The sequence below is a fragment of the Mycteria americana genome, chromosome 1 (genome assembly GCF_035582795.1).
Source record: "Mycteria americana isolate JAX WOST 10 ecotype Jacksonville Zoo and Gardens chromosome 1, USCA_MyAme_1.0, whole genome shotgun sequence".
In the NCBI taxonomy this organism is placed as follows: domain Eukaryota; kingdom Metazoa; phylum Chordata; class Aves; order Ciconiiformes; family Ciconiidae; genus Mycteria; species Mycteria americana.
The window spans coordinates 78,944,394-78,960,148 of record NC_134365.1 but is presented as its reverse complement, the minus strand read 5'-3'; the positions used below and the strand labels follow the sequence as shown (position 1 = coordinate 78,960,148).

At 43.5% G+C, this 15,755-nt stretch overlaps 1 protein-coding gene across 1 annotated transcript in view; it reads left to right on the top strand.

The window, feature by feature from the left end:
- PHF21B (PHD finger protein 21B) overlaps positions 1-10,312 on the top strand; it is a 66,169-nt gene extending 55,857 nt beyond the window's left edge. The window contains exons 8-12 of the mRNA XM_075491737.1: positions 3,157-3,179; positions 4,576-4,734; positions 5,757-5,832; positions 6,791-6,894; positions 9,414-10,312. Coding sequence (XP_075347852.1) covers positions 3,157-3,179; positions 4,576-4,734; positions 5,757-5,832; positions 6,791-6,894; positions 9,414-9,638 — 587 coding nt within the window. The 3' untranslated portion in view covers positions 9,639-10,312. The remainder of the gene's footprint in view (positions 1-3,156; positions 3,180-4,575; positions 4,735-5,756; positions 5,833-6,790; positions 6,895-9,413) is intronic.
- The last annotated feature ends 5,443 nt before the right edge of the window (positions 10,313-15,755 follow it).

Genomic DNA, 15,755 nt, shown 5'->3' with positions numbered 1-15,755 from the left:
ACAGCAGCTGAAAACCACACGATTTTTCTGACTCCAAGAGCTGGAGCCATAAATCTAGATTTGATGGCCTTGAAGATGCCTTCCAATCTTGTATTTATAAGAACTTCAAATGCTGAAAATTTCATGGTAAAAGCCTTGAGAATGAACAACTCAGAGGAGCCATTTGGGGAAGATGATGATGATTAGTTCGTGTGAAGATGCCCATTCCAGGAAAAACATACAACATAGAGAGAAGGCAAAGAGTTGGGAGGTGGGAGATGAAACAAGGAGAACATTGAGTACAGTTTAATTCTTCAGATGAGGCACATGTAGGATTTTAGGAGAGAAAGCGAGAAGCCTGAGTTGCCTTTCAGAAAAGGAGAGAAAGCCAGTAAAGAAATGTGATTATGTCCTTGCCCTCGTGTTGCCTTCATAGCTTAGGCTCTACTGTGGTGCATTAGAGGTGAGGGAAGACAGGCCTTTTTCGAAGACAGATCTTATTTCAGTATTAGGAGCACTTACAGGGGTAATTTCAATTAAGACATGAAGTTTTGACAGTTTTTCAGTGTTTGCTTGATATCCCTGTCAAGTGTGATGTTTAGTGCTTGAGACTCACCTTTCTGGCCCTGCCTTGAATTCCTGCGCCACAGGATCTCCAACTGAAATGCAGCGGTGCTTCTCTCTACCTTCAAAATTTCATGTGCTAGATGCAGACAATTGGCCTATTTACCATATGCCTCTAATGCAGAGGTCTCGGAGGACATGCGAGGTTATTACACGGTAAACAGCTATGATGACATGCTTCTTAGCAGGAGCCCATGCTCATGTGAGCCCCAGTGGAAACAGCATTATTCCTGCCTTAGTTATATCTTCAAAATTAAAATTATAATTTATTATTTGTCTTATCATAGCACTTGTTTTTCCCATGTAAACACATGGGAAAAACAGGAAAGAATGGCACTGTTAGCAAGCCGTGCTGTTAGCCCCTCAGTGGGTTTTGTTTAAGTTAGGGTTTGATATCTCTGGCCTTCTTTCCGCCACGTGTTCCCCATTTTATTTGCAAGGAAGCAGGCAGGTGACAGAGTTCCAGTGATGTGGCTGTCGCAGAGCCGCTTGGAAATCAGCACCCTCTCTCCTTAATTGGTAATTCCTCTTCGAGTCCTGTATCTTTGGTTTTTCCAGCATCCAGAATCTGTGCTGGGATTCTGCATATTCTGTCAGTTTTAATCTGGACTTCTTCATAGCAGAACTTCCCACCTCTCTAGGGCTTTATTAGCTACATGCAGCAGGCACCATTGTGCTAGGTGCTGTGCAAGCTCTGAACTGAAGGCAGATGCTGTCCCAGACAGCTTGGCCCTGCAGTGATGCAGTTGTCCAACTTCAGTGCAGAGCTGACCGCCACTTCTCTTATAAAACACTCGTTTAAAAAAATTGTCTTCAGTTTAATTTTTCGGCAACTAGAAGGCAGAATTGGGCATATTTTAAAATGTTTAAAACTATAGTAAAAGTGAGCTGAAAAGAGAAATAAACAAACTAAAAAAATCCCTATGAAGTACAGGAAACAACTGTCATTTCCAGAAATGCAGAAGAGAACAATTCCTGTAAATTTTCAGCAAAAAGTCGATTAATCAGGATTCATTTATCTGAAAATGTCTTACCTGCAATGAGGTCACATCCCCTGACATGTATCATTTGTAGAAAAGACTCTTCAATTATCAAGCCCCTGTTTATCTGGATAACATTTATATCCCCTGTGTAATTGCAGTGTCATATCACGGTGGATCTCTGTGTGGGTATTTGTGTATATGAAGTGACACCTACAGATTTTATGTCTGTGATTATTTATGAAACTCCTTGCCAAAGGATGCTACAATTGTTGGAGAAAGTGGACAAATTTATGGAAGAAAAATCTATCTAAGGATGTTAAATATAAAAATGAAGATGTGAACTCCAGGTTAGGGAAGCCCATAACTGCTAGTGTCTGGAAAGATACTTCTGGAGTAGAAAAACTTACTCTGTGCTTGCCCTGTTCTTGCACTCTGTGCATGAGTGGCAGCGCTGGATGCTGTTAGCAAAGGACCCCAGGCTTTATAGCCTTTGGTCTAACTTAGGCGAAGCTGTTCCTTCATTCTTATGTTCCTCTTCTTACACGTGTGTGTGGTGTGAATGTGTCTGCATCTTCACATGTATATGTACATCAGTGTATAAAATGAATATGTTAACAGCAGGAAGCAACTCCCAGGTTGGTCTGTGTATGAGAGATCACACTGTGGCAGCTATGTTCCCATCTGTGATCAGAGAGGGAGCTGAAGAAGGACAGAAGGACAGAAATATCACTGTGGTTGTCTCCACTTTAGTCCAAAGAAAGACCTCTCCATCAGCTGTTTGTCATTGGGACAGTGTGCACCAGCCTCTTACAAATCAGCAGCAGAAATTATAACCCACTGTGCGGTTTCCATAAAACTGTTAAAATTTTCTGGCTTTTTATTTTTGGACCAAAGTGTGATGAATTTCACAAATATTTTTATGAAAGGCTTGGCCTGCTTTCCAGTGAGCTCTGATGGTTCTTGTTCTTATCAAGCTGTGAATGCAATCACTGCAGACTCGGTTCATCAGAAGGTCAGAAAATCTTGGCAGTTTGGGTGGGAGTAGTTTGATGATAAAGAGTTGATGATAACATAAAGCTCAGTCGCACAAGTAGCTGACCATTTTGGCCATGAATCAGCTGAACATTTAAACATGTGTTTAACGGTAAGTAGTGGCACCGCTTTCATACTCCAAGTTAAGCGCCTGCTTAAGTGCCTTGCTGGTTCATGGCCAGACTGTTCATCACCCAGCAGGCTGAAGTCCTTAAGAAAGACTTTTGGACTAGTGACATGCAGAGAGGAGGTCCGCCTGAAAATTTTTGAAAATTTGAAATAGAGTCTGTGCTTCTCATCCTATGACTTTTTAGCATCAGATCTTCAGACACAGGATTCCTGCAATGTAAATTTTTAAACCTCAAATGCTAATTCCACTGCTTGCTGTTGCATTCTTTCCTGCCGGCGTTAGTTTTGGCAATGACCTGATCTCCTGTGTCATAGCTTGACTAAAATTACTCCTATAGCTGAGAACTAGCATTCACTGCAGCGATATATTTCCCACTAATCTTTTCTCTGCCCTTCTTTCATATGCTAGCAAATGAGGATCCATTCTGGAAGGTATGTGTAGCAAAATTTGTGTATTACCAGTGTCTTTCTCATCACCATGTAATTCAGTGCTTGCTTCTGGTTATTGTGGTCTCTATCAAGGTACAAAATTGCAGTATTCTCTTTGCCTTTCATACTGCTTGTGTGAAACATTTCCCACTTAACTAAATCTTTGAGCCTCTAAGTTAGAATTTCAAAGAGATGAACTCTTGGGCTTTCATATGCAAGGCTTGAGTTTAATCCCTTTGTAGAACCCACTGATTGAGAAATTGCTAGTCCAGATTTGTGGTTTTAATGAAAATTTTAAGAAAAATGAGTAACCATTCTGGTTGGTATAGATTAAATCTCTTTACATTGAGGTTAAAATTAAGGCTTTTTGAGCAGGTAATTTCAAAGGGTAATATTTTGGAGAGCCATTTTTTGACAGGACTGAGTTAGAATTCAAGACATAAGCCTGACTAAAACTATCATGAAACATTATAATTAATATCCCTAAAAATGAAAATATGCTTTTGGAATTAACAAAGGTACAAAATTATTATTCTCCTTCCTGGAAAAGCACTAGGAAAACTTAGGGGTTTTGTAATGATTCACAAGCCATGAGAGTTTCAAAATCAGTATCTCCTTTATTAAAATGCACTTAATTATACAAAGAGTAATTAACGTTGCCACCAGATTAGCATAGCAATTTACTACATGACATTGTAACTTTGTTGATGAGTCTTAGTTCATTTTATATATTGCTTCAGACAAAGTGCTAATCAGTCTTGTTGGAGAAAGGTTGTCAGAGCAAGTCTGAACAGAGAACAATTGGTGCCAGGGAGAATAGAAGGGCAGAGGAGCCCTCTAGAGGAGTTCACAAGAGAGGGTACATAGCAAAAGGTTGTACTCGAGTGTACCGTCTTCCTAGCTGCTCTTTGAGGCAATGGGCTTGAAACATGGAACTGTGCTTTTTCCCCAGAGAGGTTTCCTTGCTTGCTTCCTTCTGCTTTGGACTTGAAGGACAAGTGATCCACATACTGACTTTGACACATGCTTCAGAATAGAGCTGTGCATGGTCATACGTGTGCTGGAGTGACACACTATCAAAAACAAGTGAAGTAATTCCTACATCACAAGCTGGCTATATTAGTCAACTCCCTCCTGTGTTTGATTAGTTGGTTTTTATTTTTCTATCATCTGTTTCAATTTATGGAACTTGCTTCTGGCTCTTTTGGTTGGTTGTTTGTATTTGTTGCTATCATACACCATTACTTCTGTCTTCTTCTACAGCGGCCAGGGTCCTTCTGACAATTAGGTTTCGTGTTTGAATGAGCCTGTCTGCTGCAAAAGAGGCTTTGAATGCTGTATGGAGAGAACGTCTCAATGGATTGACTTTACCCAAGCCATCCTCCTTCTTCTCTTGCAGAATGAGATCCACCACGATGAACACTGCACTGCTTGCAAGCGTGGCGTTAACTTGCAGCCCTGTGGCACATGTCCCAGAGCATATCACCTCAACTGCTTGGACCCACCCCTCAAAACTGCCCCCAAGGGGGTTTGGGTCTGTCCAAAGTGCCAACAGAAGGTAAGCTACATGGAGCATAGCACACCGAGAAAAGAAAATGGGAGAAACCTCAAATTTGTGTACCACTAAACTAATCTAACCTATGGTCACAGCTTAGGGGACCACATTAGCTAAAGTAATACTGAGAGGCTTTTAGTACAGTTTGCAGCTTTTGTTTCTGGTATTTTCATCGTCCTAGAGTTAGAACGTACACTGAGTGCCTTTGCTTCCCTGTAATCGCATCTGCTGAGATTTGTCCTTTTAAAATGTCTCTTCGTTTCCTTTGTTTCCCTTCCTTACAATAAAGCCACCAGCATGTAGGGTTGCCAGACACGTAATGTAAATCTTACAGATGAAGGAGACACTGCTCACCACTGGATCTGAAAGCTGTGAGAAGAACACTTCCTTTTCTTTAAATCATGTTTATTACACACAACTATTGATCATAGTCATGTCAGCAATGCTAATTTGCCTAGTTGCTGTGAATAATGCTGATTGCACGAACAGGAAAACAATTACTAAAACAGTACAGCGTCACTGAATCGTAGAGCGGCGGCTTAGATTTTGTGCCTTAGAGTTCTTTGCGTTTAGCAGTGAGATCACTGTTAAGTTCCTTTGAAAATGTCAAGGGGAAATTGTAGTATGCAGTTGCAGAGAGCAGAGCAGCCCAGGATTAGATCTGTGCACTCATGTTTTCATATGGACCAGCAACTTCTCCCACGCTGAGAAGACAACACCTCTGACAGTGTGGAGGTCTGCTTGTCAGGGGCTGAAAAATGTCTTCCAGCCCCGGCATCAAGAAACAGAGGATTTGTAACCCCTTTTTAGCACTGTTTGGCAGCAGTGCTGTTTATAATCATGTGTAAAGGAGTAAGCCCCAATGGAGATCGCTACTCAAATTATTTTCTCATTACTTTTCAGCTTGCAAATTCTGAGACAAGGACCCTCGATCTGGTCCTGCAGAGCTGTGAGGTTGGAGGAAGAAAAACATTAATGTCTGTCTTTGTGGAGTCCTAACTTTGTATTGTTTCCTGGGCTTATAGGTGTTAAAGAAAGATGACAATGTGCCATGGACTGGAACTCTGGCTATTGTTCACTCCTATGTTACTCACAAAACAGGTAGGGATTAACACAGCTAACGACAAGGGATTCTCTGCTCGTGACGGGCGATGCCGTTTGAGTCCTTCATGGCACTAATATTAAAGTGGTGTTGTAATGCTACCAGGTATCATGACATTATTAAGCAAAGGGCCATAAGGGCCAGTGGCTGGGAACAGCAGGTCACCTTCTTGCCCCTTCCCCTTGGTCTGCTCCTTTGCTATCTTCTCTTTAAGGAAGCTGAGATTGATCTCTCAGGAACTTCACTCTGTGGAGGAGGCTATCATCAAAGTGGTGCCTTCCTGAGAACAGGGCTGAAAACGGGATTTTGAGGCAGAATCATATCAGGCTGGGAGGCAAAGAGACACAGTCAAGCTAGGCAGAGCCGTGTAATTGGGTATGTAGCACGATGCCAGACTAGTGTCTCAGATACTACAGTAATATCAGCTCCTAATTGCTTCAGTATTATTTGGTATTGCAGTCATTAGTATCAGATGTCGTACGATTTCTGTGCATTGGCCATTACTCTTTTTTAGTTCCCTGTTGCACTCTTACAATGGGCTGTTTGAGGCATTAGATCGTATTTGTAAGGAGCTTTGCAGAGGTCTGGTACTGTTATGGTTGTCTTTTTCAGCCCGGGTCACTGAACTACTGCCATTCCAGGTGGCTGACCTGTTCTTAAATACCATTCACTGCTTTCTTGGAGACCTCCAGGACCACATGTGGTCCAAGGATTAATTTTAATTCATCTCAAAGGTGCACTATAGCTTTTGGGTTTTCCTGTGTTCTAGCCATTGACATAGATACATGCATGCAAGCAGAAACTCCAGATTTATTTGGCTGTACCTGCTGACAAAAGGCTAATGAGACCTCAAACTCATCATTCAAAATACATGCTTCTGCTTTCTGTTGTCAAGCATACAGTTTTGCCGTATGTCCTTTCCTTAACTTCTGCATCCTTAATCTTATTGTTCCACAGTCAAAGAAGAAGAGAAGCGAAAGTTATTAAAGAGAAGCAGTGAGCTGAAGAGTGAGCATAGACAGTTAGAAGAAAAAGATCGACTTCTCAACAATGCAGTGAAGGTAGGACACCTGACTGGGGACACAGAGTCTCCTGTGGAGATGCTTATAAAGAATTTATGCTTGAAAAGCTGATATTTTGTGGCTAGAAAATGATTTTTGCTCCCAAGCTACAGATGTTCAAGTCTGAGTGTGTTTGTCTCCAAGGAAAAACACATGGATTTTCTTTATGCACAAAAGCAAGCTGCTTTGGCAGGCTGAGGAGGAGAAATCACCGGTGACTGAATTCCTGTTGCACACAAGCCCCCCCCCCAACATAGCTGTGCCTGCCTTCCTTGTAGTGCCATACACAGCTCTCATCTGTCCATTAAAAGACTTTAAGGCACTTCCATTCTCCAGGTGAAAACTTTAGTCATGAGCATGTCCTCCAGTGGTAGCTGCTTGTCCATTAGCTCAAAACTCTTGAGATTAGGTAAAAATAACCATGTTTATTTGTCTTAGAGGCTGAACGGTGCAACCTCCTCATGACTGGAACTGGATTCACAATCCTTTTCTCTGTGAACTCGTTTCAAAGCTAAATGTTGGCTGGAGATGTCTCCCACACATACTGTGCTATGAGGACCAGTCTCTGGCAGTAATGAGTGGGCTGAGTTCAAAGCCATAATTCCTATCCTCCATGGGTGAAGGAACTTATTTGGGGCTGCCTCACCTCAGGCCCACTCTTAAGGGGTAGCTGGCACAGCAGCCTCAATAAATATTTGAAACTTCCTTACCCTGGAAAAATCAAAGTGGCAGCTGCAGGAGTAACTGGTGACTAGTTGTTTTACCACTACAGTTATCCAGAGGAGGCATGTTAAAATATTTATCACATTTAAAATAGAGTGGAAGGAAAAGCAATAACTTATTAAAAGACATCACAGTGGGGAATATTGCCTGTAAGTGTGTATAGCCACCATCAGCACTAATGGAAACACACATATGTATGAAGAAGTGACTCTGGGGTACGGAATATCTTCAGTAGGTAGGAGAGTGCAGTGGGATGAGGTGTTCGGAAAAAGAAAAGCATTTGGGGTTGCGGTCAGCTATCAGGTGTGTGTCAGGGCTGTCAAAATCAGTCAGATTTCTGCCTAAGCAGAATCAGGTTCTTTTCAGTGGGCAACGCTGTCTTACTTAAATTGTAATGTCAGCTGATGATTATATTTATTGGAGATATATCCACTTGAAAGGAGAAAAGCAATTAAAGGTTCCACAGAGCAATTTCATTTCTGACATTTGCCTTAACAGAGATTTACATTAAAGAGAAAACTCTCATAGACACCACAGGTGGAATGGTATTATTTGGAAAAACAGAATGTGATTTATCCTTCACCTGAGATTTCACCTGCCTAAACCAACTTCTGACCAGCTCCATGCAGTTGCTTTTCAAACAACTTGACTTTCAAGTGAGCGTTTCCCCCTTCCCCAGGACTGGAGACGACCCCCCTACCCCGGGTAGTCTAGACCGTAGCCAAAGAGGAGCAATCTGCAGACAAGTAAGCAGTTTTGCCAGACCCCTGAACCCACTGGGAGAAAGAAAACAGGAGGTTTCATATATTAGAGAGGCCACCGTCCCCTTCCGTCTAGCAGGCAGGCTCAGGGTTTTGGTCTGTCGCGTAGTCCCTCTCAGGCCAGCTGACAGTGTAAAGGATGGGATGTTAGCTGCAGCAGTACGGGGTTGGGGAGGGAAAGGAGAATTACCGATTCTTCCTTACCTCTTCTTGGAGAAGAAGAGGTATTTAAAAGACAGGTAGATGTGCCACTTAAGGACATGGCTTAGTGGTGGACTTGGCGGTGTTAGGTTTACGGTTGGATGGTTGATCTTAAATGTCTTGCCCAACCTAAATGATTCTATGATTCTATGATTCTAAGAAGGAGATTTGGGACGCCTTCGTTTGGCTCCTGCTGTCGTGCTCATTTTCAGGTAGGTTTGTACGAAATGTTTCAAGTGATTGTGGGGTGCAGTTTGGCCGCCCCACAGGAAAAAGACTTTCTTGTGACTGCAGTGGTATAACGGTAGTGTCTTAGATCAAGTTTTCTGCCAGAAAGATATTGACACCATGTTTAGAGAGATCAGCTGATCTTCACAGTACTGACTCCCTAAAATTTGTGCCACGTACAAAATGCATCACGGTGAGGTTTATCCATCCCTCTAGCGTTTATCGGTGCCGTTTGGTAAGATTTGGAGACTTCACTGGTGGCTTAGGTACTTTCCAGTAATACAGCTATTACAATCCCGTGCCAGTAGTCTCTTTGGAGTGCAGAAGGCATTTCTGCCCGGCTGTCTACAGGATGAGGTCAGCAACGTCCCTGAATGCATTTGGACTGGGATGAATATTGTTACCTTAGACGGCTGCTGCAGCGTATGCGGTGCTGGTGATTACTCCATTCGTTAAGCTGTGGTTTTGCTATCCCCAAAGGAGAATATACTTCATTTGAGCAGGACGTGCACTCAAGACACAAAAGGATGTTTGGAGAGATGTTTGACACCAATTTGAATGTATTCTCAGTCTTTCCTTCTCTCTCCCCTTCTCATTATTTGACAGAAATGCTTAGAGCTAAAAACCAGCCTGTTGGCCCAGCAGAAAGGGACTCAGTCATCACTGGAACGTCTCAAAACCCTCATTAGACTGATACAAAACGAGCAGATGATTCAGGTTACCATGACGACCACCACCACCTCCTCCCTGCTAACTGTCCCCTGGATCAAACCCTCCTCTGCCTCCGCTGCCATGCACAAAGCCTTGCAGCAATCACAGGGTAACAACTGACAGAGCCGGCTGCGAGAGAGCGAAGGAAGGGGGGAAAAAACTTTATACCCGTGCGCAGAGGAGAGATTAAACTGAAACAAAGGAGAGAAGGAACAATCTCAGTTTTGATACGCGTAGAAACTTGCCGACCAGTCAGTCCAGTTTGTAGGTCACTGTGGCAGCAGGTTCCCACGGAGCGGGTTGTGCTGCGGTTTTGTATTTGCCGAGACCTTCAGTGCTTATGAGATTTTTTTTGTTATGTTGGCCTTAATGTATTTAAGACTAAGGATGAAGAGGACACGTATGGCCGATAGGAAGCGGGATATCCTTTTGTGGGGGGCAGACGGGTTTCCAGTTCTGCTTTAAGGGGAAAATTTTCAATGCAAAGAGTTAGTGAGCTAGTAGAGAAGTAGTTGGGCTGAAAGCTGTTTGTGGGAGGGAAAGCGGTGAGATAACCAGAAACTGAACTACTTAGGACTCGACATGGATTCTTATCAGAGGAACAAAGTTGGCCCCGTTGATTCAGGTGACCTGGAGATGGGGCCGTTTTGACCAGAACGGCGTCACGGACACTCACAGAGCCTTCGAAACAAAAGATCGGTTTTTTTCAGTATTATTAGAGTTGAGAATTGCAGATATTTAAATAAAGAAACTGTATGAAGTTAGCGTTTCTAGTAAAATATTGAAGTATTTTCATGCTGATGCTTCTGTATATGCGTTCTGAAGTATTTAAAAAAGTATGACTGTAAAACTCCTTACTTTTTTGCAGGTCCTTTTTACTTATTTTGCTATCGGTGTATTTTTCTCATGGAGTTTTTGTGCAAGATTTAGCATAAACCATAATAGTGGATATCTTTGGCAGGTTGGGTTTCTTTTTTTAAAGAGATTATTTTGGGGGTTTTCTTTTTTGTTAATTTTGCCTTTTTTTTTAAAGAAAAAAAGCAAATAAATATTCTGTTTTTTGTTTCTTGCCAGTACAGATAATATGCCAAAAAGATAACTTTACATTTTTGTACTGCATTTTTATTGTTAAAAATATTATTATTATTATTTTTCTTTTTTGCTTGCAGAAATATCTGCTGAAACGGTACAGGAAAAAAAAAAAAAAAAACAACTGCCTCAAGGGGTTGTTTCTCATCCTGGATAATATCAAGAGTTCTAGGGGAGGGACAGGCTGTGGAAAATTTTAAGGGTTTGTTGGGGTTTTTTTGGAAATTTGATTCCTTTTTAAGATTTTGTTGGATTTTAGCACATTTGGGAAGCGTTTAGCATTAGCCTGAGAAAATCCCAGTGCGCCTGCTTGTTTCACTAGCTAGTCTTCCTGATACTGCAAGGGTCCACCTGGCCCCGTGGGCCACAGGCCCCCCATCACCCTGCGGCCTGCCCGGGAAGGTAGTGATGGGCACCCCGGTTTTTCTCAACGTCACACACACACCAGATGCCATCGTCTCTGTCGTTTATGAGTTCTCCGTCAATTAGCACAACAGGTACTTAAGGAAAGCAAGAAGCCACCAGAGCATGACACAAGGCTAGTCTCTCACATCAGCATATCACATGGTGCCGAATATCTTTTTTTTTTAAATAAAAAACCCACGAGGGACTGGCTTTTTCCATCGCCCATCACTAGGCAGCACATGGTCCCTTCAACCATTTTCACAACTCCGGGAGAAACTGTGCAGTACTATACAAATCTATTTTAATACACAACACTCGGTTGAACAAGATTTTTATATTCTTTTATTGATGAACAAAGTGAACTAAGTAAAACACAATTGTTATACATTGGTTATTGTATGCCAATTATGCATTCTAACGTGGCTTGCAATGTAAATGTTTTCAGGTTTAATGATTTTTTTTCCTTCTCAGACAAATAAAAAAAAGGAAAAGCGTGGAAGGTTGAATATGTGAAGAATTTCTGAAGAAGTGTCTTGGACTGTTAAAAGTAGTTATTTTGCAAAGGGGACTGTCCAGTGGATAGTGTGCATAGAAAAAAAAAGTGTTTGTCTTAAATATGCCAATGTAGTTTTACTTCTTTATGATGCATTAAACTTGATTGACAATTTAATGGCGTTGTCGTCGTCGTGATATCCGCTGCTGAGGGGACGCAGCGTGGCCTGCCCAGGGCTCCCTGCTGTGTCCCCTTCCCCGGCCAGACTCTGGCTGAGGGTGGGAAGTGACCAGTGCTGATTTCTCCACCGCTGTCTTCACTTTTCGGATTTAAATGACGCCAGAATGACTACAATACTTTCCTTCCTCCAGGAAGATGGCCTCTTCCTTGAGGCCATCATGTCTCCCAGGCAGGGGCACCTCGTCCACTGCCCTTCTTGGCTTCCCACCTCTTGGAATAATTTCCCGTCCCAGTCTTCCCCAGATCTGTATGCAGAGATGTTGGCGGTACTTCAGATCTCTCCCTTTTCCTCTTGCACCTCTTGTGGGTTGCGTTTTTAAAGTCTTCACCAGGATTTAAACACTGCAGTGGCCTTGGCCCAAATTGAGATGAATTGAGTCAGCTTGGGAGCAAGCCTCGGGTTCCGAGATGGAAAAAAGGTTACCACAGGGTAACACGTTGCCGTGTGTCAGCCAAGCTGTTGCGTGTGCTCCTTACATCCTTCGTGCACGTTGCAGGCAGCGGGTTCCTGGAGAGAGACTTGCTGCAGACCGAGGATGATCTGCTGGCAGACTCCTGGGCTTTGGTTTCAGACCCACACTTTCAGGTGCCCTTCCAATGTGTGGTGGGCCCATTTTATTAAGTTGTTTATAACTCGCTGTGTAAGCCTAGTAATTACAGAATGAGAGACAGGTCCCTCGCAGGAGTTGTCTGGTTTCAGGCCAGTGGAAGGGACAGAACTTCCCAATAAAATGAACCAAATGAAAGCGAGACAACATTACAGTTGTATAAAACCTATCACAGTGACTAATGCTTACGCAGAGCAGAAGCAGGGTTGGTTTTCTTCTTTGCCGGGGTAAGGGGAAAGGGTATTTTTTTGTTTGGTGGAGTGGGGGGGGTGTTGCCTTGTCTTCACTCCCTGGCAGGGCCACCATTTAATTTCGGGCTGCAGTTAGTAGGGGGAGCTCAGCACTGAGTCCTTGCTTCCCCTGCAGCAAGGCTGCCCCCTCCTCCCTCCTGGCCTCTGCTACGGGAAGGGCACCCTGATTTTTCCTAACATTGCTTCCAGTTTTAGAAGACACCTCGCCCCCAAACCAGCAAACCCAGAAATCGTAGGCAATCATCCTCCTCCTCCTTCTGCCACCACCCTAACCTATAAACTCAGTGCTGTGCTAACAGACAGGAGCCAATTACAGAGCTCTGCGTGTTGCCTTAATAATTAATGCGGTTGCAAGGAAGTGTAGGCTTATGCTAGCCTTTAATCTCCGATAGTAATTTAAATGAAGGTTTTGGTGGAGAGTTGTAGGAGCCATGGTAGCCTCCGTGTTCCTTGCTGCAGCACCGGGCATTGTCTTTGAAAAGAATCGGGAGCCGCGGGGTTCTCAGCCTCTCCTCCCAAGCGAAAGTTATTTTTACACCTCTGCCAGACTTCACAGCTTCAGAGCTCTTTATTTTAACATGACAGACTGTTTTCTGTGCATAGGACCTTTTCACATGCCATTAGTTATCTTGCAGAGGAGCTGCTCTGCAAATAGCCATTGGAACGAAATGTGTTGTCTCCAAGCCTGTCAGTTTTATATTTGCACCTCTTCAAATGTAATTTCACCTACTCTTCCTTCTCTCACTGTCTCCCCTTCCTCAGAAATGAGAGGAAAAGGAACTCTTCTGTCTGTTGGGAAGTAACACGGAGCGATGCCAGCCCTTCCCAGCAACCAGAATGAGGAACGCTGGCATGGCTTGTTTGTGTCAGGATCTCAGATGTTTTCAGGCTTCCTGCTCTCGGAGGGAGAAGGCGCAATGGATCCACTATGCCCTAACGGCTCAAAAATCAGGAAACAAAGCCAAGACCCCTCAATTCTTTTTATATTTAGTCCACGATCACTGGCAGCAATTTTTGCGTGATGGATTTAACGGTAGCGTCAGTCCAGCTAGTGGCTTCTTTTGTGGTAGACCTCTATGTAAGGATGATGGCACACACAACAGCTACAGCTGTATGAGGAGTTTATTCTACATGCTGACGTACCCATCGCATGCTGGCTTCCTAGCAGTTTGATGGCCTATTAGGAACACTTAAACTTTTAGAAGAGTGCATTATAAACGAATGCATACTTTTTGTTCTGTGTTCTGCAGGTCCTCTGTAGTTGAAAAGAGAGACATTACGCTGAAATGAGTGGCAACAGCCACATCAGATAAAACTCCGTTCACTTTAATCAGGTTTTGCCAACTGCAGCTTATTTTGCTTAGAAAACGAAGCCTGGCTTCTGAGATCAATCACTAGCGACTGACTGGTGCAAACAGAAAATGCCAGACTCCGCTTCTGTGAGCCACTTTTAAGTTCACCATGGTGAATATCATTAAAGCAAAAGTTTTTTTTCCTCCCTTAAAAAAGCAAACAAAAAATTAAATTGTCATGATAGAAAAAATACTACAAAGCATACACAGGCATGTAGAGATTCTAGCCAGGGAGAAGAAAAAAAAAAAAGATGCCATTGCTCTTTGAAGTTGTTGTTTGCACTTGTACTGGCGGATTGCAGATGAATTCTGTGCTGTTTAAACGCAGCAGAAATGCTACACCCCAACCTTTGATTATCAGCCTCGCTCATTAAGCAGTTACACAGAAATTTTAATTCACTTTTGCATTTAATCTTTGGGCTTGAGCTGCAGCAGTAAATAGCCTTTTCCCTCAATGTTCATGCTGGAAACATAGCTGACCGGCAGTCTAGTTGCTGTTGACAAAGCAATCTTCCAGCTGCTGAGATGTAAACTTCGCCATGAGCATCTCGGTGCTTGTGCTTTGTCCGTTCTGCGTGGGAATGGCACTATTTCATTGATCGTGCGCTCCTGCCCCCCGCTACGGTTGTGGCTAGACTGCAGAGCAGAAGTGCTCCCGTGATTGCGGCTCTCCATCGCCTGCCGGGGCGGTGGGCCGGCCCGGCGAGCGGGTGGTCTGGCTCACTCATTGCACTCTTGAACTCCTGCACGCTTACCTCCCTCTCAGAAAGCCGAAGGGAAATGTAAGGAGAGCCCAGGGTGCCGAGCAAGAATCATGGCTAAGGCATTGCCCTGAAAATCAGAGTGATGCTAGGTTCATTATTTTCCATGTGAGGAGGCTTGAAACCATAATTTCATGAGTGAGCCCAATATCTCTTTAAAAATTACATCTCCCCCCCTCCTCTACACACACTCCTCATTTTCTGAAGTGGGGAGGTTTGCTGCAGCAGCACAAGGGAGAATGAGAGACATGCACAGCCCCACGAAGGGACCTGGTGTCCCTGCACGGGTGAGCAAAGCTCCAAGCCTGTGAGCGACAGGCGCTGGGCAGCACCAGCGGCGAGCCCTCCTCCCTTGGTAGCCAAGCACAGGCAACCTCTAAGGTACCAGAGGAGTTAGGAGAACTTTAAAAAAAACCCAAACCCTTCTTTCTCCATCATCCAAGGCATCTCTTTGTCCATTCTGCCAATGATGTGCTCTACGTTATCGAAACCCAGGGTTGTGGTTTAAGCTCTAGCTGCTGAAAAAAAAATGGTTGCGCCATTGTCGAACGTGGACGTGAGCATCCATAACCCTGATGGGCTTTCGTGTCCCTTCACAGCAGCACTTCCCAGTTGTCTTCATCTGCTTCTCGGGGCCACTTCTGCTTTGTTTGGCCATGGAAATGTTATTGCTTTGTCTTAGTTAAAAACCCAAGGAGAATTAAGAAGGGTGGCATTAGAAATAAGTGCACGAAGCAGCAAACAGAGAAAAATGAAATTCTGGTGTGGCTATTACATTATTGTTTCAAGTGCACTTGCATAACTCAGAAATTTTCTAATGGTTTGAAATCACATCGTAAAAAAAAGAAATATGTGTTGAGCCACTGACTGTGTGTTACATTCTTCTTATCTTCCTCAATTACTTCATGACTGCAAAAAATGAACCAAGTTCCACCCCCGTAGTTCACTTCATCTGGGGGTGCCACCTGGATCATCGCAGCATTATTCCTGGGTCCTGTTCTTGGACTGCGGAGGAGGTCAATGGTGCATCATTTCTAG